Source organism: Pseudophryne corroboree, chromosome 3 (assembly GCF_028390025.1).
Source record: "Pseudophryne corroboree isolate aPseCor3 chromosome 3, aPseCor3.hap2, whole genome shotgun sequence".
In the NCBI taxonomy this organism is placed as follows: domain Eukaryota; kingdom Metazoa; phylum Chordata; class Amphibia; order Anura; family Myobatrachidae; genus Pseudophryne; species Pseudophryne corroboree.
This window is the reverse complement of record NC_086446.1, coordinates 494,358,428-494,384,006: the sequence shown is the minus strand read 5'-3', so window position 1 is coordinate 494,384,006 and position 25,579 is coordinate 494,358,428. Positions and strand designations below refer to the sequence as shown.

At 46.2% G+C, this 25,579-nt stretch overlaps 1 protein-coding gene across 7 annotated transcripts in view; it reads right to left on the bottom strand.

Moving 5' to 3' along the window:
• The window catches only part of DNAH9 (dynein axonemal heavy chain 9), a 1,014,643-nt gene that overhangs the window by 311,091 nt on the left and 677,973 nt on the right, over positions 1-25,579 (bottom strand). For all 7 annotated transcript variants that reach the window (XM_063960955.1, XM_063960958.1, XM_063960957.1 and 4 more), the window contains 4 exons: positions 22,287-22,410; positions 21,198-21,340; positions 7,892-8,053; positions 7,558-7,791 (listed from right to left, as the gene is read on the bottom strand). In XM_063960955.1, the coding sequence (XP_063817025.1) occupies positions 7,558-7,791; positions 7,892-8,053; positions 21,198-21,340; positions 22,287-22,410 (663 nt within the window). The remainder of the gene's footprint in view (positions 1-7,557; positions 7,792-7,891; positions 8,054-21,197; positions 21,341-22,286; positions 22,411-25,579) is intronic.

The window sequence follows — 25,579 nt, the reverse complement described above, 5'->3', positions numbered from 1 at the left end:
ACCCAAAGAAGCTAAGTGCGTCAGGGTGGGTGCCTTGTGTAGAACAGTGTACCGCGCAGAAAGAGTTTTAACAAGGGTAAGTTCTTACCATAAAACTCGTTTTCTGCTGCGGGGTACACTGGGCTCCACAATGATAGACATAGGGGATGTCCTAAAGCAGTTCCTTATGGGAGGGGACGCACTGTAGTGGGCACAAGAACCCGGCGTCCAAAGGAAGCATTCTGGGAAGTGGCAGTATCAAAGGTATAGAACCTTATGAACATGTTCACAGAGGACCACGTAGCAGCCTTGCACAATTGTTCAAGGGTCGCACCACGGCGGGCCGCCCAAGAAGGTCCAACAGACCGAGTAGAATGGGCCGTAATGTGAGAAGGAGCTGACAGACCAGCCCTCACATAAGCATGTGCAATCACCATTCTAATCCATCTGGCCAAAGTCTGCTTGTGTGCAGGCCAGCCCCGTTTGTGAAACCCAAACAGAATGAAGAGAGAATCAGATTTCCTAAGAGAAGCAGTTCTCTTCACATAGATACGGAGAGCCCGTACCACATCCAAAGACCGCTCTTTGGGAGACAGATCAGGAGAGACAAAGGCCGGTACCACAATTTCCTGATTAAGGTGGAACGAAGAAACCACCTTAGGCAAATAACCGGGACGAGTCCTTTGAACTGCCCGGTCATGGTGAAATATCAGATATGGGGAACTACAAGACAAGGCACCCAAATCCGACACTCTTCTAGCTGAAGCAATAGCCAGCAGAAACACCACCTTAAGGGAAAGCCACTTAAGGTCAGCTGAACCAAGAGGTTCAAACGGAGACTCTTGAAACGCCTCCAAAACCACCGACAAGTCCCAAGGAGCCACAGGCGGGACATAGGGAGGTTGGATACGCAACACGCCCTGAGTAAAGGTAAGCACATCAGGTAAGGTCGCAATCTTTCACTGAAACCACACCGACGAGGCAGATATTTGAACCTTGAGGGAGGCCAGACGCAGGCCTAAGTCCAGGCCCCGCTGAACAAAGGCCAACAGCTTGCTATACTAAATTTGGAAGCGTCATAATGGTTAGATGCGCACCAAACAAAGTAAGAATGCCAAACCCGATGGTAAATCCGAGCAGAAGCCGGTTTCCGGGCCCGCAACATAGTTTGAATGACCGCCTCAGAAAACCCTTTAGCCCTCAAGATGGAAGCTTCAAGAGCCACGCCGTTAAAGACAGCCAGGCTAGGTCCTGGTAGACACAGGGGCCCTGAACGAGGAGGCCTGGGCGTTGCGGAAGTAGAATTGGACGCTCTGACGATAGGCCCTGCAGGTCTGAGAACCAGTGCCGTCTGGGCCACGCTGGAGCTATGAGAAGCAGAATTCCTCTTTCTTGCTTGAATTTCCGAATTACCCTGGGCAGGAGTGACACCGGAGGGAACACGTACGGCAGCCGAAACCTCCACGGCACCGCCAGCGCATCCACGAATGCTGCTTGAGGATGCCTTGTCCTTGCTCCGAAGACCGGAACCTTGTGATTGTGTCGAGACGCCATCAGATCCACGTCTGGAAGGCCCCACTTTTCCACTAGTAGTTGAAACACTTCTGGATGGAGGCCCCCCTCGCCGGCATGCACGTCCTGACGACTGAGAAAGTCCGCTTCCCAATTCAGGACTCCCGGAATGAATATTGCCGATATTGCCGGTAGATGGCGTTCCACCCAATGTAGAATCCGTGAGACTTCCTTCATTGCCAAGCGGCTTCGAGTGCCACCTTGATGTAAGCCACTGTGGTGGCGTTGTCCGACTGTACCTGAACAGGATGGTTCTGAATTAAATGCTGGGCCAGGTTCAACACATTGAAGACCGCCCGCAATTCCAGAATGTTGATCGAGAGGAGAGATTCCTCCTTGGTCCACCGACCCTGAAGGGAGTGTTGCTCCAGCACTGCGCCCCAACCTCTTAGACTGGCATCTGTCGTCAACAGGACCCAGTTGGATATCCAGAATGTACGGCCCCTGCACAACTGTCGGTTCTCGAGCCACCATAGCAGCGACAGACGGACCTCCGGTGTCAATGAGATCATGTTAGACCTGATCCGGTGAGGCAGGCCATCCCACTTGGCTAGAATCAGCTTCTGGAGGGGGCGAGAATGGAATTGAGCATACTCCACCATGTCGAATGCTAACACCATGAGGCCCAGCACCTGCATCGCCGAATGTTTCGACACTTGCGGACGAGAAAGGAAGTAATGAATCCTGTCCTGAAGCTTCAGGACTTTCTCCTGAGACAAGAACAACCTCTAGTTGTGAGTGTCCAACAGCGCTCCCAGGTGCACCATGATCTGAGCAGGGACCAGGGAAGATTTCTTCCAGTTGATGAGCCACCCGTGGGATTGTAGAAACTGGACAGTCATATCCAGAGGACATAGGAGAAGTTCTGGGGAATTTGCCAGGATTAACAAGTCGTCCAGATACGGCAATATCCTGACCCCTTGACGGCGGAGTACCACCGTCATGACCGCCATAACTTTGGTGAAGACTTGCGGAGCTGTAGTTAAACCAAAAGGTAACGCCCGCAACTGGTAATGGAGGTTGACAATCGCAAACCTAAGGTATTGCTGAAGTGACGCTGCTATAGGAATATGCAGGTAAGCATCCTGTATGTCCAGGGAGACCATGTAGTCCCCAGGTTCCAAGGCCAGAACTATAGAGCGAAGGGTTTCCATACGGAACTTGGAAACCTTCACAAACCTGTTCAATGCCTTGAGGTTGAGAATGGGCCGGGAGGACCCATTCGGTTTCGGGACTAGAAACAGCGGAGAATAGTAATCCCGGCCCCTCTGCGCAAGAGGCACCTGTACTACGACTCCTGTATCCAGGAGGGTCTGTACCACCGAATGTGGAGTGTTTGCCTTTGTCTGGTCCAACGGGACGTCTGTCCGGCAAAATCGATGAGGGGGTCGGTTTTTGAAGGCTATGGCGTAACCTTGAGTGACGACTTCCCGTACCCAGGCATCTGAAGTGGTCTTCAACCATTCCTGGGTATACCCTAGAAGCCGGCCCCCCACCCTGTGATCCCCCAGAGGGAGGCCCGCCCTGTCATGCGGTAGGATTATAGGTCTTGGAAGCTGGCTGACGGGCCGTCCAGGCTCTTTTGGGCTTTGGCTTACCAGGTTTGGAAGTGCGGGCCTGCTTGTTGTACGCCTGACCTTTTGCTTTACCTGAAGGACGAAAGGGGCGAAAGGAAGTACCTTTAGCCTTCGAGACAGAAGGAGCGGTACTTGGCAGACAGACGGTTTTGGCCATAGCCAAATCAGCCACAATCTTATTTAAGTCCTCCCCAAACAGGATATCTCCCTTGAAAAGGAGTACCTCCAGGGTTTTTCTAGAGTCCAGATCCACAGACCAGGATCTCAGCCACAAAATCCGTCGAGCCAGGACTGATGTAGTAGAGCTGCTAGGATACCGGCATCAGAAGCCGCCTCTTTAACATAGCGAGAAGCTGTGACAATATATGACAAGCATTGTCTAGCATGGTCAGAAGAGATTTCAGCTTCTAACTCCAAGGCCCATGCTGCAATAGCCTCTGCAGCCCATGTTGCTGCAATAGTGGGCCTTTGTGCAGCACCCGTGAGGGTGTAAATCGCTTTTAGACAACCCTCCACACGTTTATCCGTAGGGTCTTTGAGAGACGTGACGGTAGTGACAAGTAGAGCTGAGGAAACCACCATCCTAGCCACATGTGAGTCTACTGGAGGAGGTGTTTTCCAATTTTTAGACAGCTCTGTCGCGAGGGGATAGCGAGCCAGCATCTTCTTTTGAGGCACAAACTTCTTACCCGGGTTCTCCCAGGGTTCCTGACGTATATCCACTAGGTGGTCAGAGTGAGGAAAAACTTGTTTAACCACCTTCTGACGCTTGAACCTATCTGGTTTCTCAGGAGGGACGGATGGCTCGGGATCATCCGTAATCTGTAAAATCAACTTAATAGCCTCCAAAAGATCAGGAACATCCACATGTGAACCACCCTCCCCATCAGCAGTATCTGAGTCAGAATCTGTGGGGTCAGTGTAAGTGCCATCTTCATCAGACGAGTTGTCAGTGACAGCAGTGGATTGTGAGGAGATAAGAGCTCGCTTAGAGGACCCCTTGGACTTAGGCGAGCGAGGGTCAGACTTTTTAGTAGTCAGGAACTGGTTCAACTTCTTCAACTGAGCAGATAAATTGTCCACCCACGGCGGAATAGCTGCAGGGACCACATAGGGTTGTACCGGCATAGGGGGTCCCATAGGGAGTGTTAATTTATTAACTAGCGTATGCAGAAGCGTGGAAAAAGCAGCCCACGGTGGGTCATTATGGACCTCCGTTGCCACAGTTCCACTGGGGGGCAAGGAGCCCCCAGAACCAGAACCCACAGCTGCTATATTCTCCTCATATGGATCTGTGGCTTCAGCAACACCAGCAGTGTGTTCCGCCCCAGAACCGTTACCGTCAGAAGCAGACATGATATAACTTGCAGTATCAGGTAACACAGTACAATTGGCAGCAGCACAATATCTCTTACCCAAACCCCTGCGCAGTGTAGTCAGCACAAGCAGGGACACAGGAGAGATACTGTGACTAAAATCACAGAGAAAAATACGTATTAGAGTATATCTTGTGAATATCCGATATTATTATAAGACCTGATGCACCAAGCCCCCTCAGGTTATAGAATATAGGGATAGCAAGTTGAGTGAGAGACACGAAATGGAAACCACTCAGCAAGCTAATGCACACACAATATAGTCACAGTTATACAATGCAGAGGTTATTACCAACAATAATACTGCACTGGACCAGCTGATATAGCTATGTAGTCAATAGATATAACACTGCACAGTAAGAACTGGATGTATATCACAGGGTAATTGTACTAGAAAACCCTGACTAAATGCACTCTCTTTCTTAACTAACACTGTCTAATAGGCAGGTAGAATACTTAAGTGTCATGTAAAGTCACAGCGCTGACAACCAGGCGGCTTTACACAGGAGGATTTGCCCAAGCAGACCCAGGAACAGTGTAGCTGAGAGAAATGGCGCCCAGATACTGACAGGGAGTGAGGAAAAGACAGATATGTAGCTCCAGGGCGGGAACATTTGCGGAAAATGGCGCCCTGGGGCTGTGGGAGGGGCTCCAGGTCTAAGCCTTATCCCCCTGCTGGCAAAACCACCAGGTACTGTGGGCTACTATTAAAATGGCTTTAAGAGAAAACCTGACCTGTACCCATGCCCTGGTGATCTAGTGGGATCGCCTGTACTGCCACAGTGTCCACCGCCAGCGCGCGCGGCCCGCCTGCCACTGACCGCACCGGATCGCGATAAAGTACGGGTCCCGCAAGCGGGACCCACTCACCACCTCCCGAAGTGCGGCCACGCGATCCCCGAGTACCCCCGTCGTGTGTGCTTGACCATGGAAGAAAACCGGAGCCTCCTGCTGTAGTTACCCGGCAACCAGGGCTCGGGAGTGTACAGCGCCGCTGGGGAGAGATGGAGCTGCAGCAGTGAATGTCAAAAGACATATACACACTGCTGCTGCCCTTGAAGTCTTCACTTTTCTTCTAAAAAGCTCTTCTCAGGGCTGCCCGGAGCAGCCCCTCTGTTATGTGCCTGCTATCTGCGGCACCAACTACAAAACTGAGCTCCTGTGCAGGGAGGCGGGGTTATAGAGGAGGCGGCGTTATGCATTCTGGGAACAGTCAAAGCTTTGAGCCTGATGGTGCCTCGGATCAAGATCCTACTCTACACCCCTATGTCTATCCTTGTGGAGCCCAGTGTACCCCGCAGCAGAAAGGTAGGTTAGTCTGCAATTTTTTCTCCCAATCTCTCCCCCCTTCACTAATCTATCTAAGGAATGAATCCAAGATCACAGTTCAGGTTTCGAATCCTGGAAGGAACCTGGTATATTTTATAATACTTCTATAAGGAAAATGAGTTGTAAGCTAAATTTACTTTAATTGCTCAGGGAACTTATTTTTAAACCTCTGGAGACTGAGAAATTGAGAATTTGGAGAAATGAGAGAGGTGTACTCCTACCTAGCTGCGGCCGCACCGCTCTGTATGCATGTATGAATCAGAGATTAAAAGTGAACAAAGTCATATGGGATTAATTTTATGGCACTACAGCATTGTTAGAACAATTACAGTGAGTGGATGTTGGCTGGCGAAAGTCTCCAGGGGTCTTGGAACAGACTCTTAACAAATATATTACCTGCACTTCCAATAACATCTAAACTAATACATTTGTTTCCAGTTTGCCAGCAATTATGTTGCTACATTACTTGTACATCTCTCTGATTAAAATCTATATCACACAAGGTAAAAGAAATGTCCATTTTCAGACTAGAGACACAGGTAATGCGTGGGTGGTTACATAAACCCACTCACTAATCTTAAAGGCAGCCTCAAATAGGAAATGCAAAAAAACCAGATTGACATATATATTTATTTTTGATCTGGGCACTGATGACAAGAAGGTAAATATCCCCCAATTCTGTGCTGGTAGAACTCCCTTTAGTGTCTGTGCAATGTTCCATTTACTGACTGAAAAAGCTTAGTGTTTTGTTTTGTCATAGTCTTCCATACAACAGCTTGGTCTTTGTGTGTCCAGCGTATTATGGGGACCATACATGAGCAATCAATTAGGGTAATCCTGCATTTCACAGATGATTGTATAAAAAAATCTGCAATGTACAGTATGGGGTTCACCGACTGCCGATTCGCACCCAAAAGTAATCAGAATCGGTAAATGGTGTTATCCAATATGTTGGATTTCACAGACCAATTGTTTGCTAGTGTATGGAGACAATCAGTAGATTTGCAGACCTATACTAGTATTTTACTAGTAAAATGGGCACTTTCATGATTTGGATGAAAAAAAATCTGCAAATCACTAAAAAAAATATCAGCAATGCATGGGCACATGTTGGATTGGAGAATCAATAAATAAGGGAAAAAATCTATGAATTTTTTTTTTTACTGCTAATGTATGTGCCCTAATATTATCCATACCAAGGGGCGGGGCGATGACATGGTGAGTACCATGTGCGAGCCAGTGACAGCTCACAGCCATTATTAAAGTGGGAACACACTCTCCCTCCCATGCCAACACCTGCCGGACACCTTTCAGCCATCTGCTGGACAACCCTTCACCCCTGCCGCACAGCCCTCTGCAGACACTCGCCATATGGACACCCTAATGCCGCTTCACCTGCACAAACACCCACCGGAGATCTTTCCGCCCCTGTACTGGTGAAAAACAAAGCCCCAATTAATCAGATTTTTAAACCTATTTAAAAATCTTATCTAGCAATGTGATCTGACTTTTTGATTGGGATTGCCAATAGGGAGAGCCAATATATCACTTTTATTGTGACAATTATCTCCAGAAAGGTGGATTACCCCAACATATCGCAGATATCGCCCTTAAGACTTACACTTTTTACATGTAACCCGAAATGTGTTTTCTTTTTGATTTCCTGTATCTGGCACATAATGTATCTAAAACAACTGCTAGGCTATGTGGGGTATGGCACTCACCTGGGCAGAGGTGCTGTTCAACTTTTCTAAGCCATTCTCCAGACGTTCCATCTTTGCAGCAAGCTCTTTACCTTTCTTCCTCAGTAGGTTCTGGTACAGCTTGATTTGCTCCAGGAAAGACTTGGGAGTGGTGTAATTGTAGCGGCGCTCATTAGTCAGATAACTTTTCGACAACTCATTAACACTCATGTGCACATAAGCCATAAATTTACTTATGGATTCCTTGACAGGTGCCTGAGGTTAAATAAAATAACAATAAATTAAGAAGTCACACATTTCTAGTATTTTCAACTACGTGGCAAAACCATGAGATACACCTTTGCTGGTATCTCACCTCAACATTCTCTGTTTCTTGGAGGAAACGCAGACTGACAGATTCCAGCGCCTCCTGTGGCCACTCATGGAACCAGTCAATAGCAGTACAGTTGACGACAGCAGGGAATTTCCTGCTCCGAACCCGCAACTTGCTGCCGACAGGCGAGAAACATAGAGCAACCTTGCAAGGAATAATTATCATTAGAACATTAATACAACAAAGTGAAGTCAGTTCCACCACTTTCTGTATAAAGGGTATGTCTTTATTATCAATATATACTGTGTATATGTATGTCAATAATGTCTGGTACCTGCTATCCCCCCAAGCCAATATATAATGTCTGATATATATATATATATATATATATATATATATATAAAGCGGCGTATTGGCGGCACTCAGCAGAAGTCATCACAGTACACATGCAGGTATATACCTAGGAGGGCACCGGACCTTATTCACTTACTGGGAGTGCTGCTTGAAAGTTTGCTCTCCCTCTCTCTCTCTCTCTATATATATATATCTCAATCACACACACACAAAGTACTTTGTAGACTATACTAGAGGAGGACTCCGATATTTTTGCATATTATATGTATGGACATGTAATATGCAAAATGTGATACGACAGTTGATAAAAGTAGTTGTGGACTTGCAGCACTGAGCATCTAGTACATTGGTTCCTGTTGTATTATACATGATACTCCTGGAGATCTTATAATGTTTCGTGATTCAAAAACACCACTGTTATTGTATATGAGTTTGAAAAGAGCAGCTTACGTATAATGGCTGCTTAATGAAGATGTATTTTGTTGAATTTGCTAATTAATGTAATATTGCAGCAGGCAACATGATAAAAAATACTAAGCGACTATGAATGTATGGTTAGAATTATTACTAACTGCAATGCTTGCACCGTACGAAGCATCTACATTTATGCAGCTGCTATTACTCAGCATGACACTCATAAGTACAATCTGCTTTCCATAGTCATCTAAAGAGAGAAAGTATGATGAAGTGTTACTGTTTCATAGTGAAACATACATAGTATCACACTGGGCTCTTCCCCCTCTTTCATTTTAACAACATATTTCCCCCCCCCCCCCCCCCCCCCCCCCTAAAACCTTTACTATGGCCTACTTGGAAAAGTAATTGGACATAGAGGCCAATGTTATTTTGTGTGAGTATGTACATAAACTTCATGTAGTGGACAGCATTGGTTTACATGTGACTACATTTGCAGATGCTGTTTTTCTGGGTATCCGGTCTTTAGGTCGACAGCACTTGGGGTGACCACTATTGGTCGACATGCATTAGGTCGACATGGTCTATAGGTTGGCATGGAAAATAGTCGACAGGCGGTTTTCACTTTTTTTTTCTTTCATTTGTTTGAACTTTTTCATACTTTACGATCCAGGCACCTTGCGTGAAGCATGGCGTGCTAAGCGAGTGATGCGAGGGGACACGGCACACTAACTGGGGTTCCCAGTCACTTTATGAAGAAAGCGACACCAAAAAATAGGATTTTAATACCTACTGGTAAATCCTTTTCTCCTAGTCCGTAGAGGATGCTGGGGACACCAAAAGGATCATGGGGTATAGACGGGATTCGCAGGAGCTTGGGCACACTAAAAAGATTTTGACTGGGTGTGAACTGGCTCCTCCCTCTATGCCCCTCCCCCATACCTCAGTTATAGGAACTGTGCCCAGGAGAGACGGACATTTCGAGAAAAGGATTTTTGTTAACTAAGGGCGATAAACATACCAGCCCACACCACAAACATACCGTAGCACTGGAGTAGCATGAAACCAGATAACAGTATGAACTAACAGCAGCAACAAGTTGAACATAACTGAAACACAAACCACGTGTAACCATAAGTAACCAGTATCAATACAACTGCAAGGAACAGTCCGCACTGGGATGGGCGCCCAGCATCCTCTACGGACTAGGAGAAAAGGATTTACCGGTAGGTATTAAAATCCTATTTTCTCTTACATCCTAGAGGATGCTGGGGACTCCAAAAGGACCATGCGGTCTATACCAAAGCTCCAGAACAGGCGGGAGAGTGCGGATGACTCTGCAGCACCGATTGAGCAAACATGAGGTCCATATCAGCCAGGGTATCAAACTTATAGAACTTAGCAAAAGTGTTTGAACCCGACCACGTAGCTACTCGGCAAAGTTGAAGTGCCGAGACCCCTCGGGCAGCCGCCCAAGATGAGCCCACCTTCCTGGTAGAATGGGCCTTTACTGACTTTGGCAACGGTAGCCCAGCTGAAGAATGAGCTTGCTGAATCGTATTACAAATCCAGCGTGCAATAGTTTGCTTAGAAGCAGGATTTCCAATCTTGTTGGAAGAATACAGGACAAACAGAGCCTCCGTTTTTCTAGTAAGAGCCGTTCTGGTGACATAAATTTTCAAAGCTCTTGCAACATCAAGAGATCTTGGGACCGCCACAGCACCCGTAGCCACAGGTACCACAATAGGTTGGTTTATGTGAAACGAAGAAACCACCTTCGGCAGAAATTGTTGACGAGTCCTCAACTCCGCTCTATCCGAATGAAAGATCAAATATGGGCTCTTGTGAGACAAGGTCGCCAACTCTGACACTCGTCTGGCAGACGCCAGAGCCAAAAGCATGACCACTTTCCAAGTGAGAAACTTCAACTCAACCTTACGCAAAGGCTCAAACCAGTGAGACATAAGAAACTGCAACACCACTTCAAGATCCCATGCCGCCATGGGTGGCACAAATGGAGGATGGATATGCAGCACTCCCTTCACGAAAGTCTGAACTTCAGAAAGGACGGCAAATTCCTTTTGAAAGAAAATAGATAAAGCCGAAATCTGCACTTTGATGGAACCCAATTTCAGGCCTGCATCCACGCCTGCCTGCAGAAAATGGAGGAAACGACCCAAGTGAAACTCCTCCGCAGGAGCTGCTTTGGTTTCACACCACGACACATATTTTCTCCAAATACGGTGATAATGTTTCGCCGTGACCTACTTCCTAGCCTTAAGGAGAGTGGGGATGACTTCCCCGGGAATACCCTTCCGAGCTAAAATCTGGAGTTCAACTTCCACGCCGTCAAACGCAGCCGCTGTAAGTCCGGAAACAGGCAGGGCCCCTGCAGTAACAGGTCCTCTCTTAGAGGAAGCGGCCAGGGATCTTCCACTAGTAATTCCTGAAGATCCGGATACCAGGCCCTCCGCAGCCAATCTGGAACGACGAGTATTGCCTGAACCCTTGTTTGTCTTATGATCCTCAACACCTTTGGAATGAAAGGAAGCGGAGGGAACACATACACCGACTGAAACACCCACGGAGTTACCAGGGCGTCCACTGCACAGGCTTGGGGGTCCCTTGGCCTGAAACAATACCTCGGAAGCTTCTGGTTGAGGCGAGACGCCATCATGTCTATCTGAGAAATTCCCCAATGCCTTGTCACTTCTGCAAATACCTCTTGATGAAGAGCCCACTCTCCTGGATGGAGATCGTGTCTGCTGAGGAAGTCTGCTTCCCAGTTGTCCACGCCCGGTAGGAAGACTGCTGACAGATCGCTCACGTGCTGTTCCGCCCAGCGGAGAATTCTTGTGGCTTCCGACATTGCCGCCCTGCTCCTTGTTCCGCCTTGGCGGTTTACGTACACCACCGCTGTGATGTTGTCCGACTGAATCAGGACAGGGAGACCCTGAAGAAGATTCCTTGCTTGCAGGAGGCCGTTGTAAATGGCTCTTAACTCGAGAACATTTATGTGGAGAGAAGATTCCTGGCTTGACCATTTTCCCTGGAAAACTTCTTCCCTGCGCGACTGCACCCCAGCCTCGGAGACTTGCATCTGTGGTCAGCAGGACCCAGTCCTGGATTCCGAAACGGCGTCCCTCTAGGAGGTGAGAGCTTTGCAGCCACCACAGGAGAGAGATCCTGGCCCTGGAAGATAGACTTATTTTCCGGTGCATGTGTAGGTGAGACCCGGACCATTTGTCCAGCAGGTCCCACTGAAATACCCTGGCATGAAACCTGCCAAACGGAATGGCCTCGTAAGCCGCCACCATCTTCCCTAGCACTCGAGTGCATTGATGAATCGACACTCGTCGGTCTCAAATCTCCTTGACCCTGGTCTGTATTTCTAGAGCTTTGTCCTCCGGAAGAAACACTCTCTGAAGCTTCGTGTCTAGGATCATGCCCAAGAAGGGCAGCCGAGTCGTCGGAATTAACTGAGACTTTGGCAAATTTAAAATCCAAGCGTGATGTTGCAGAACTGTCAGGGAGAGTTCCACATTCTTTAACAATTGTTCCTTTGACCTCGCCTTTATCAGGAGATCGTCCAAGTACGGGATAATTGTGATCCCCTCGCTTGCGAAGGAGTACCATAATTTCTGCCATAACCTTGGTGAAAACCCTCGGGGCCGTGGAAAGCCCAAACGGCAACGTCTGAAATTGGTAATGACAATCCTGCACCGCAAATCTCAGGAAGGCCTGATGCGGAGGATAAATCGGGACGTGTAAGTAGGAATCCTTTATGTCGACTGACGCCATAAAATCCCCCCCTTCTAGGCTGGAGATCACAGCTCGAAGAGATTCCATCTTGAACTTGAAAGTTTTCAAGTATGGATTGAGGGATTTTAGGTTCAGAATCGGTCTGACCGAACCGTCCGGCTTCGGTACGACAAAGAGGCTCAAATAGAACCCTTCCGCCCGTTGGAACGGGAACAATGACCCTCTGTTGACACAACTTTTGTATCACAGCATTTACTACTTCTCTTTCTGGAAGAGAAACTGGCAAGGCCGATATGAAAAAGTGGTGGGGGGCATCTCCTGAAACTCCAGCTTGTACCCTTGGGACACTATGTCTAAGACCCAAGGATCCAGGGCTGATTGAACCCAGACCTGACTGAAGATCCGGAGATGGCCCCCCACCGGAACGGACTCCCGCAGGGGAGCCCCAGCGTCATGCGGTGGACTCGGTAGAGGCGGGGGAGGACTTTTGGTCCTGGGTGCCTGATCCTGCAGGCGACTTCTTTCCCCTTCCTCTACCCTTTGAAGCGAGGAAGGACGAGCCTTTACCTCGTTTGTATTTATTAGGTCGAAAGGACTGCATCTGTTGATGGGGTGCCTTTTTCTGTTGTGTGGGAACATAAGGAAGAAAAGATGACTTACCAGCAGTAGCGGTAGACACCAGGTCAGCCAGGCCGTCACCAAACAAGACACTACCTTTGAAGGGGAGAGCTTCCATATTTTTGGGGAGTCGGCATCAGCATTCCATTGATGGATCCACAGCGCCCTCCTAGCCGAGACCGCCATGGCATTGGCTCTTGATCCCAAGAGGTCAACATCTCTCGCCGCATCCTTTAGATAATCTGCAGCGTCCTTGATATAACCAAGAGTCAAAAGAATATTATCTTTATCAAGGGTATCCATATCAGAAGCTAAATTATCAGCCCATTTAGCAATAACACTACTCACCCATACCGACGCCACAGCAGGTCTGAGCAATGCACCAGTATTAACGAAAATGGCCTTCAAAGACGTCTCCAGCTTGCGATCCCCCGGATCCCTGAGAGCAGCCGTGTCAGGGGACGGAAGCGCCACCTTCTTGGACAAACGGGATAGAGCCTTGTCGACATTCGGAGACGACTCCCATTTCTCCCCGTCATCAGAGGCGAAAGGATACGCCATAAAAATTCTCTTGGGAATCTGCCACCTCTTGTCCGGCGACTCCCAAGCTCTTTCACAAAGAGCATTCATTTCATGAGAGGGGGGGAACTTCACCTCAGGTTTTTCCCCTTTAAATAGGCAAATCCTTGTCTCCTGAACAGCAGGTTCGTCAGAGATACGCAAAACATCTTTAATAGCCACAATCATGTACTGAATACTTTTAACTACCCTTGGGTGTAAAGTAGCCTCATTAAAATCGACATCGGAATCAGAGTCCGTGTCGGCATCTGTATCTACCATCTGGGTAAATGAACGTTTTTGTGACCCTGAGGGGGTCTGCACCTGAGCCAAAGCATCCTCCATTGATTGTCTCCATGTTTGTGTCTGAGAATCAGATTTATCAAGCCTCTTAGACAACAAAGCCACATTAGCATTAAGTGTACTCAACATAGCAACCCAATCAGCAGTCGGCTGTGCCTACAGAGCCATTTCCAGCTCCTTTTCTGCGCCCCCAGTAACTTCCTCCGGGGAGGAACACTCAGCCTCAGACATGCCGACACAAAGTACCGACACCCAACACACACACAAGCTAAATAAAGGGGACAGCCTACAGGGAAGCCTGGAGAGAGAAACACAGAGGGAGTATGCCAGCTCACACCCCAGCGCCCATATACTACACAACAATAATATATGTCAGCAGCGCTGTAATAATAATAACAAAAGCACCAAATTATTTGTGCCCCCCCCCCCTCCCCCCGTTTAGCTTCCTTTTACTTGTGAGGAGCTTGTAGGTCCGGGACAGCGTTCTCTGCAGCGGCTGTGGAGAGAAGAAAATGGCGCTGGTGAGCTGTGTGGCTAAGCCCCGCCCCTTCCCGGCGCGCTTCAGTCACGCTCAAATTTGAATTATTTTTACTGGCGGGGGTCTTATATACGGTGCCCGGGCACCGAATATGGCTTTTACAAGCACCAAAAACCTCAGTAACTGCTGCCCAGGGCGCCCCACCCCCAGCGCCCTGCAAGTGCCGTTGGTGGTGTGTGTGGGAGCATGGAGCGCAGCGCTACCGCTGCGCTGTACCTCCGTTACTGAAGTCTTCTGCCATCTGAAGTCTTCGGTTCTTCTAATACTCACCCGGCTTCTTTTTTCTGGCTTCAGTGAGGGGGTGACGGCGCGGCTCCGGGAACGAGCAGCTAGGCGAACCAAGTGATCGAACCCTCTGGAGCTAATGGTGTCCAGTAGCCTAAGAAGCAGAGCCCTTGAACTCAGAAGAAGTAGGTCTGTCTTCTCTCCCCTCAGTCCCACGAAGCATGTAGCCAGCAGGTCTCCCTGAAAATAAAAAACCTAACAAAAGTATTTTTCCAGAGAAACTCAGTAGAGCTCCCCTAGTGTGTGTCCAGTCACTCCTGGGCACAAAGTCTAACTGAGGTATGGGGGAGGGGCATATAGGGAGGAGCCAGTTCACACCCAGTCAAAGTCTTTTTAGCGTGCCCAGCTCCTGCGGATCCCGTCTATACCCCATGGTCCTTTTGGAGTCCCCAGCATCCTCTAGTACGTAAGAGAAATACATAAAAAAAAAACATTTTGACCTTTTTCCAAGTCGACCTTGTCCATGTTGACCTAATGACCATGTCGGCCAATATTAGGTGTGGACCTAGTCACTGTCAACCAATAGTGGTCGACCTAGTGACTGTCGACTCTATGATCCACACCCATTTTCCTTATACCCTTAAGCTGGGTACACACTAGGTGACATGTCACATGAGCAGTCTCATGCAGCATGGGTACACACTAGGTGACATGTCACATGAGCAGTCTCATGCAGCATGGGTACACACTAGGTGACATGTCACATGAGCAGTCTCATGCAGCAGATTTGCCACATCACGAGTAAGATGCACATTGAAGAAATCTGCAGAAAAGATGCTCAGCACAAGACAAGTCCAGGGCTGCCCTCAGAAATTGTGGGGCCCGGGACTGAAAAAATAGACAGGGCCCCTACTGCCAAAAAAATATTTTGCCGTACTGCTCCACCCCATGTTGATGTCATACATTGTGACGGTACACATAGGTGGAGTGTTGCGGACCTACAGGAACTGTTTACAGAGAGCTGATGCGCAGATAAGGCTTGTTTTAAGGTGTTCTTCCTGCACATCAGCCTGCTGCTGTTTCACAGACTGCTGCAGCTCTACAGGTATTGGCAGTAGGAGCCAGAGGTGGGCCCCTCTCTCTGTATGGGCCCGGGACCTCAGTCCCCACAGTCCCCCCCTGATGGCTGCCCTGGACAAGTCGCACGGGACCAGGCGCACTGGGAAGGGATCTTTGGCGCGACTGCAGCAATAGTATATGAGGATACAGTACATCTATACCATGAGTTTGATCTTTCACCAAAGATAATCTATAACTTTTTTTAATAAAATGAGAGATCTTTCTACTAAATGACGCAGACTAAAAACTTTGTTTTGACTATGTGTATATTCTTTTTTTAGCAGCGTCTAGGACAACAGCGGTTAGTACGTTGTGATTTGGGAATTCCCACTTTATTGTTGCTTTTTTTCCTTTTTTAATATTTAACAACATTCTTTAGGCACAAACATGTTGCAATCAGAAACGAAGGAATTCCTTCTGCAGAAATAATGGCTGTTTGTATCCTTCTGAATGGGCTAATCATTGTTTCGCTCTTTTCTAAGGGATGGTGGTTGTGTAATCATGTTTGAGATGCATCTTTTAAAAATGTATTGATTGGGTAATCACATTTCAATGGGTATTTTCTCTATCATTTGCACATAGCAGCTACCATCTGTTGCCCCCCCTCCCCTTTCCTTCATTATAAATAGAGAACGCAAAGAAAGCAAGGCTGCCAGACTTAATATTCTGATTCTCTGACAAAAGTGCTGTTTCTCAGTGTCAGGACCAAACAGCTACAGCTGCCCAAATTCTCTCTGCAGAGGAATTCATCCAAACACCCCTTCAAGATTCTAAATAAAAAATATAAGAGTCTAGGGCAATTCAATCCAGTGCACGTTCCCTAGGAGCCTTGCAGGATGTTATAGATATAAAACATTGCATATTTTTGCTTGCATTAAAACTGAAAAAGACAATCAGAGACAAAAATATTTTTCATAAATCCTATTACAAATTGTAATATGTATCAACTTACATTTCACTAATTTTATAGGGAAACTGTTAAAGCAGAGACATTTCTACCACATCTGACTTGGACACTGCAGCAATGACTGTGGGACTTCACAAAATAGGCGTAACATGGGGGCTGGGGTGATTCGGGGGGCCGCGCGTAAAACTTTATGCTCAAAACTAGCGTCACTGGAACCAAAGGTATGGTACCAGTATAACTTGGCATAAGTATGCTCAAAGTACCAGGTCGTCGCTTTCCATAGCTGTTCCACTGAAGAGCCATGGCAAAGGAAGCGTCGACTGCACAAGTAGAATGAGCCCGGAGGAAAGTTGGAACTTGCTTATCAGAATAAAGGGACTGCTGGATGGTACAGGTAATCCATCTACCAATGAAACACCTGGAGGCCGGCCAACTTCTCTTTGGACCAAAAGGGAATACATACACCGAATTGAAGAAGTATGATCAATGTAAAACCTTAAAGCACGGACTACGTTTTTCATGAAAACTGTTTCAAGTGCCCTTAAATACATTCAGGTGATACTAAAATAATGTGAAAAGGGTGTGAAAACACCCTTTTTCACATTATTTTAGTAAAAATAATGTTAATAACTAGGCCCCTTAGTCTGAAAAAACACTCTGCCGGAATGAAAAATGATAGAGGGATGCCTACAAGATAAAGCAGCCAATTCTAAGACGCGTCTTGAAGATGCAACGGACAGAAATAACACCACCTTAAACATACAGTAAAATATTGCAAATCCATAGTCCCAAGAGGTTCATAGGAGGCCCTCTCTGGGCTTCTAGGCCCAAATTCAGATCCTGCATTGGAAGTACACTATGAAGGAAGGTCTGTACCTCCAGAATGATGCCAAACATCTTTGAAAAGAACTGCCAAAACTGAAACCTGACCTTTGAGAGAATAAAGTTGATGGTCCTCAGTCAGACCATATTGTACTTTAAAGATAGCTTCCAAAAGACCCCGGTTGTCACACCATGAAATATAAAGCTTGCAGACACAATGGAATCTTTGCGCATGATAGGCCGGCAGTCGCGTAGTAGAAATGTATGTGTGCATGCACTTCTACTTGTCCGTTTTGGATCGGGTTTTTTGCGGTTTGTAATTTTTTAACCCCGTGCATGCCTACATGGATCGAAGAGGACCGATCTACACTGGAAATAGGTGTGTATATATATATATTATTATTTTTTTTTTTACAGAAACCCTATGTATTTCTACATGGACAAGTGAATGTGAATGGCTACGTGGGATGTAGGTAAGTACAGATGTGTCCTCTTACATCCTTGCTGCAGTCATGCTAATCAGCCCTTGAAGTCGCGCCATGTCGTGGTGGGACTCGGTAGCACAGAGCGTCTTCTTTGCATTTTTTTCAGAGAAAATGCGTCTTGGAAGCAAAGTAATGTAATATGGCTCACAAGCAGCTTCAGCTGATTAAAATTATATGCAGCACGCCTATATTCTGTGTGTAATTGCGGCTCTATCTGCACCCGAAATGCCACTGTAGCATAGCATTTTGTATGCAAATACAGTCGCAGTCACACGCAGAATATAGACATGCTGCATATCACTTTAATCAACCGAAGCTGCCTGTGCATCCTATTACATTATTTTGTGTCTAAGACACATTTTCATGGTAAAAACGCACAAATAAATGATTGGCGCTACCGAGTCACACGGCACTCACGCATTATGTGTAATGCGACTTGTAGCGCACGGAACAAATATGTAAGAGGACACATCTGTATATGTAAGTGTGAGTGTGTTATTAAAGTTATACCGTGTATGGTGTGTGTGCCTTGTCTTTATTGTAATATTTGTTTTACAGGTACCAGCGGGCCCATTACTGCCCTGCATGCTCGTACTTTTGGTTCTCCAAGTACCAGCATGTGGGAAAGGCTTGCTGGGACCTGTAGTTCCATAAGTAAAAGACAATATTTTATCTTAATTGTACACAATGGCTATCAGCCCGTCATTCACAGCCCAGAAATGCCTGGGACAGCTCGGGCTTTAGCCCTGGCCTTTTGGTACCCGGAGAGGGGACCCCTTTTTTTTACGGGGGTCCCCACTTCCCTAGGCAACCCCGGCCAGGGCTGATTAGTTGGTGGGGAGGATAATGTTACGGCCGCAGGGACCTTTATAAATATGTTTCCCGGCTGTGGCATTATCTTCTTGACTAGTGGAGCCGGTGCTGGTTTAAAAAATACGAGGGACCCCCTACGTATTTTTACCACTGTATTTTTGCAACCAGGCCGGTCCAAGTGCCCGGTGTTGGTTCTTAAAATACTAGGGACCCCTACTCAATTTTTCCTGGTATTTTAAGAACCAGGACCGGCACAAAAAGCATGTGTCTACTAGTTATGTTCAGGAGGGGGGACCTCACAGTTTTGTTTTGTTTTAACTGTTGTCCTGCACGATTCTCACTGATCCGGCCGGGCTACATGCCTTCATGTTCGGCAGTGTTTTACTAAGCTCTGCTCTGCATTACGAATGACACAGACAACAGAAAACTTGAATTGAACAAACAAGAGAGCTTAGTAAATTTCCAATTTTAATAAGTTGCAAAATAAATGAGCCGATGTCAGTCGAGATTGATCTCGGGCAAAATCGTCAGAAACACAAATCTTAGTAAATTTACCTCACAATGTGGAGACCTAGTGCTGTCTAATAATAATAATTGTATTTATATAGCGCTCTTTCTCATAGGACTCAATGTGCTTAACAGAATGAACATAATACAGTACAGAAACAGTGAAGTACACAAAAGCTTTTCATAAAGTACAGAGAGCATGGTCGAACTAAAAGGGACATTGTGGGTATGCTTGAGTAAACAGGATGTCTAGAGGCTGTTTTTGAAGGATTCTAGAGTGGGGGCCTCTCGAATTGTGCAGGAAAGTGAATTCCATCGAGACGGAGCAGCAGGGCTAAAAGCTCGACCACCAGATAAATTATGGGAGATTCTAGGTACTGCTAAAAGTCTAGACATCCAACAACCATCAGAAGCTGCCCTGGAAAGGCAGCAATTTCCAGCAAATTTACAGTATGTCTAAGTGTTGGCTGGCACTGATATGCTGTCCAAACCCGACTCTGCCGCACAAGCAGACTTCAGAGCCTGCGCTCAGTGCATACTATGCCTTGACTTGGAGAGTGATAAAGTAGAGAGAGATAAATTAACAGCTAATCAGCTCCTAACTGCCATGTTACAGGCTGTATTTGAAAAATGACAGGAGCTGGTTGGTTGGAACTATATCGCTCTCCACTTTATCCCTCTCTAAGGCTTCGCACATAGACCCCGAAGTCTTAAATTCATAACCTAGCTGCTTCTCCAGTGTTCGGTCTGGTGCTGCTGCACCCATTTGATGGCATACTGTCAGCAAAGTCCCCCTGGTCACTTCTTCAGTTCTCCTGAACAAAGAATTCCACTTCAAGTGTAGGTGGTGGCACCAAAAACAGTGCATCCTTAGACCACTCCAGGTTATAGACAACTTAGTGAGGTTGTCTTATTCAGTTTAGCCACATTATCACATATATATGATGTGTGCTTAATTAAATTAACAAATGTAACACTGCCAATGCAGCATCAAAAAACTACCTGTCCTAGCGACTGCCATCAACAGTTATCAACCATTGTTGGTTTCCTGGAGAAGTTCAATGGGTTTACCATTGAGGTCACATGGTGGACATTGGTTGTAGAGGTTTAATGGTACATGTCAGTGTTAGATGTTTGCACATATGCGGACACAATTGGCACAAGCATAGCTGCGTACAACCTCTGGTTAAAAATCAATAATGATAATCAATAATAATTGCAATAATGTTTAGAAACCATTGAGAATCGATTCCAGAACCTTTGATGGACAACAATACTTTGTCCTGAGATCCCTGTAAAACTGGGCTATAGAAGAGGGAGAAGCACAAAACATACTGTAGATTTTTCAGTGCCAAAGTACTAAAGGCGGTTCTATACTCTATAATCCAGTTTCCTCATGGTCCAGAATACCACAAAGGGAATGAAAGATAACTAATCTGGATGTACAGTATGGACTTCCACATAATTTTCCTTCACCAGTTTCATAGGAGCATCATATTACTACTATGTTATTATCCAATTCTCTAGTCTGGGACCTCAGTGTTCCTCTCCTTCATGACCCTGCCCCTATCATAGGCAGCCTTGTTTCACTTATATAATCACATGAGTAGTCTAGTCACTGCCTCCCACAAGATCATCACAGACTTATCCCCCAAAAATCTGTGCTGCTGTGAATATTCCAATTATCTTATTTGTTACCCAATTCAAAATGGAGGACATAATGTATAAACAGAACATTAAATACAAAAAAATTGTCAAATAATAGACACATGCCATTAAACCTATTTTCATTGCTATTTGAAAAATATGTTTATTTATATATTTATTTATTTAATTAATTTATTTATTTTTTATCTAATAAAGCATTTACTTTTTATTGTACCCTAATTTGGAGAAGTCTGTAAAGATACTTTATGCATTCACCTTCAGTTGTCTCCGAACTCTATCAATGAAGAATTTCCAGCAGTTTTCTCTTGTGTCCATCAGGCCCTGGCTTTTCACTTCATTCCTTACGCTGCCAATTATATTTTCCACCTCATCATCAGGAAACAGGTCCGGAATCTCACCTTCAAAAAACATAAAATGTTTCATGAGAACATATCAGAGGACAAAGGTTTAGAGAGAGCAGCTGCTGTGCATTCTGCGTCCATCTCTGAAGCAGGCCCACAGTACTGTATGGTATCTATACTTAGTGAGATGCTGGACCGCACCTGCACAAATGTGCAAGATTCACAGAAGTGGAGCATTAGACGAATGGACCATAATGGCAGCGCGCTTCTGATTGGCCAACTGCAATCCGGAGCAATCCGGCATTTTTATCATCATTTAGCTGCGGTACACATTTACAGAAGCTGTTTAGCAGAGGTCCCAAGTCACAGTATGTACTGGAACAGTAATATACTGGACAAACGCCCATTTAATTGTATCCATCATATACAAAGCTTTTTTCAGATATGGCAGACTTTTGTTGTTCTCAATTTTCTCAGATGTTGTTCCAGAATAATATTTATTTGAACAGAAATGTCCAAATGGTAGATTCAGTCTCCGAGTGTATCATTAAACTTTATTTTTTGACATTGTTATATGTGATGTGGATAGGGGCATGTTATCTGCATAGGTTAGGGAAATAAATATTATATTGCATTTATCTGTCCCATATTACCAGTACAACAAATAAAATCCGCTCTAGCAAAGGAAATGATTACAGCCAAGGCTGTCCATAGGGGAGATATGGCTGAAGGCTCAGCATGAGCTGCTATCACTATAGCTATTATTCTTCCTACTGTATACTAAGTCTATTAATGTAATGAAGGGTTGTTTGTGTTCTGTTGGCTATAACCCACCAAGCCAAATGATGCTCACAGAGGTAAGTGATTCTTCTGGAGGCCCTAGGTAAATGTATACATTGTTACCCACTACCCTGGGTAGATAAGGGCGTGCTCCAAAAAGTATGACATGTGTGCGGTCTGTGTCAGTCATCTCCTATGGGAAATTACATGCTGATATGCTTACCAGAGGCCAACAAGTCATTGACTAGAACAAGGAACTTCTCATCAGACACCTGAGCATCGGTCATCAGGAAAACTGTGCCCACATTCTTCACTCCTGCTTTGATGTACTGGCTTGCCAGGTCAGCCTGTAGGTAGAGTACAGATAGTACAGTATAATCAGTGCAGAAAAAGGCTGTATCATTTACACTGATCTATGGCCAGTGGAGATATTAAAGGAAGCCTTCAAAGAAGTATTCAAATGTGACCATATTGCATACGGAGGTGGTTGATAGATCGTTACAAGGTCGACAATCAAAAGGTAGACAGGGTCGAAAAGGCAACAGGGTCAAAAGGTTGACAAGGTCAAAAGGTCAACATGAAAAGGTCGACACACACATATGGTCAACATGTTTTGTTATTTATTTCTATGTTTTTACAAATTTTTCAGCATATACTATCAATGTGACATACTATTACCCTTAGTAATCTAGTGGAGAGCAAAGTGAGCCACCGATCCAGAAGTGTGGCGAGCGAAGCGAGCTGGTGAGGGGACACATTCCACAAATTTGGGTGATACATGTTTAAAAACACAAACTAATTTTTTTTTAAATCAACCTTTTTTTTGTGTCGACCTTTTGACTCTGTTGACTTTCTGACTGTCGACTTATTGTAATGACTGTTGACCTAATGACTGTCCACCTTTATAATGGCTATCTTCTATATCACACCCCATGCATTAAGCAGAAGCTGACATTCAGTGCATCTGCAGCGTTACACCTCATAAATACTGTCACATTCTTATACCATGATTAACTAGATTGGCAGCTCCTTTGCCAATAAGGTCCTTAGGTTTTTTTTTCTACTTTTTGAGACATATATGGCAGTCAGTCTCAGGCTGGAACTGACACACTGGGTTAATGGGGAAATGCCCTGCGTGCCTCTGCGGCAAGCGCTTGAAAAGATTTGGTGTCTGGCCCTGGTGTTGATGGTATTATTGTGTTTCTAGGTGACTACAACCTTCTCAGGAAGGAACAACACCTCCCCCCCACCACCAAAAAAAAAGAATAAGAAAAAAACCAACAACCATAAATAAAATAATATCCTGCTGTTGTAATGTAATAATAAGATTTTACTCACCGGTAAATCTATTTCTCGTAGTCCGTAGTGGATGCTGGGACTCCGTAAGGACCATGGGGAATAGCGGCTCCGCAGGAGACTGGGCACAACTAAAGAAAGCTTTAGGACTACCTGGTGTGCACTGGCTCCTCCCACTATGACCCTCCTCCAGACCTCAGTTAGGATACTGTGCCCGGAAGAGCTGACACAATAAGGAATGATTTTGAATCCCGGGTAAGACTCATACCAGCCACACCAATCACACCGTATAACTCGTGATACTATACCCAGTTAACAGTATGAAATATAACTGAGCCTCTCAACAGATGGCTCAACAATAACCCTTTAGTTAAACAATAACTATGGGGGTCATTCCGAGTTGTTCGCTCGCAAGCTGCTTTTAGCAGCTTTGCACACGCTAAGCCGCCGCCTACTGGGAGTGAATCTTAGCTTATCAAAATTGCGAACGAAAGATTAGCAGAATTGCGAATAGACACTTCTTAGCAGTTTCTGAGTAGCTCCAGACTTACTCGGCATCTGCGATCAGTTCAGTGCTTGTCGTTCCTGGTTTGATGTCACAAACACACCCAGCGTTCGCCCAGACACTCCTCCGTTTCTCCAGCCACTCCCGCGTTTTTCCCAGAAACTGTAGCATTTTTTCACACACACCCATAAAACGGCCAGTTTCCGCCCAGAAACACCCACTTCCTGTCAATCACATTACGATCACCAGAACGAAGAAAAAACCTCGTAATGCCGTGAGTAAAATACCTAACTGCATAGCAAATTTACTTGGCGCAGTCGCACTGCGGACATTGCGCATGCGCATTAGCGACTAATCGCTCCGTTGCGACAAAAAAATAACGAGCGAACAACTCGGAATGACCCCCAATATACAAATATTGCAGACAATCCGCACTTGGGATGGGCGCCCAGCATCCACTACGGACTACGAGAAATAGATTTACCGGTGAGTAAAATCTTATTTTCTCTGACGTCCTAAGTGGATGCTGGGACTCCGTAAGGACCATGGGGATTATACCAAAGCTCCCAAACGGGCGGGAGAGTGCGGATGACTCTGCAGCACCGAATGAGCAAACTCTAGGTCCTCCTCAGCCAGGGTATCAAACTTGTAGAATTTTGCAAATGTGTTTGACCCCGACCAAGTAGCTGCTCGGCAAAGTTGTAAAGCCGAGACCCCTCGGGCAGCCGCCCAAGAAGAGCCCACCTTCCTCGTGGAATGGGCTTTCACTGATCTAGGATGCGGCAGTCCAGCCGCAGAATGTGCAAGCTGAATCGTACTACAGATCCAGCGAGCAATAGTCTGCTTTGAAGCAGGAGCACCCAGCTTGTTGGGTGCATACAGGATAAATAGTGAGTCAGTTTTCCTGACACTAGCTGTCCTGGAAACATAAATTTTCAGGGCCCTGACGACGTCCAACAACTTGGAATCCTCCAAGTCTTTAGTAGCCGCGGGCACTACAATAGGTTGGTTCAAATGAAAAGCTGATACCACCTTATGGAGAAACTGGGGACGAGTCCTCAATTCTGCCCTATCCATATGGAAAATCAGATAAGGGCTTTTACATGACAAAGCCGCCAATTCTGACACACGCCTGGCCGAAGCCAAGGCCAACAGCATGACCACTTTCCACGTGAGATATTTCAAATCCACGGTTTTAAGTGGCTCAAACCAATGCGACTTTAGGAAATCCAACACCACGTTGAGATCCCAAGGTGCCACTGGAGGCACAAAAGGGGGCTGAATATGCAGCACTCCCTTAACAAATGTCTGAACTTCAGGCAGTGAAGCCAGTTCTTTCTGGAAGAAAATCGACAGAGCCGAAATCTGGACCTTAATGGAACCCAATTTTAGGCCCATAGTCACCCCTGACTGTAGGAAGTGCAGAAAACGGCCCAGCTGAAATTCCTCCGTTGGGGCCTTCCTGGCCTCACACCACACAACATATTTTCGCCATATGCGGTGATAATGGTTTGCGGTCACATCTTTCCTAGCTTTAATCTGCGCAGGGATGACTTCCTCCGGAATGCCCTTTTCCTTCAGGATCCGGCGTTCAACCGCCATGCCGTCAAACGCAGCCGCGGTAAGTCTTGGAACAGACAGGGCCCCTGCTGCAGCAGGTCCTGTCTGAGCGGCAGAGGCCATGGGTCCTCTGAGATCAGTTCTTGAAGTTCCGG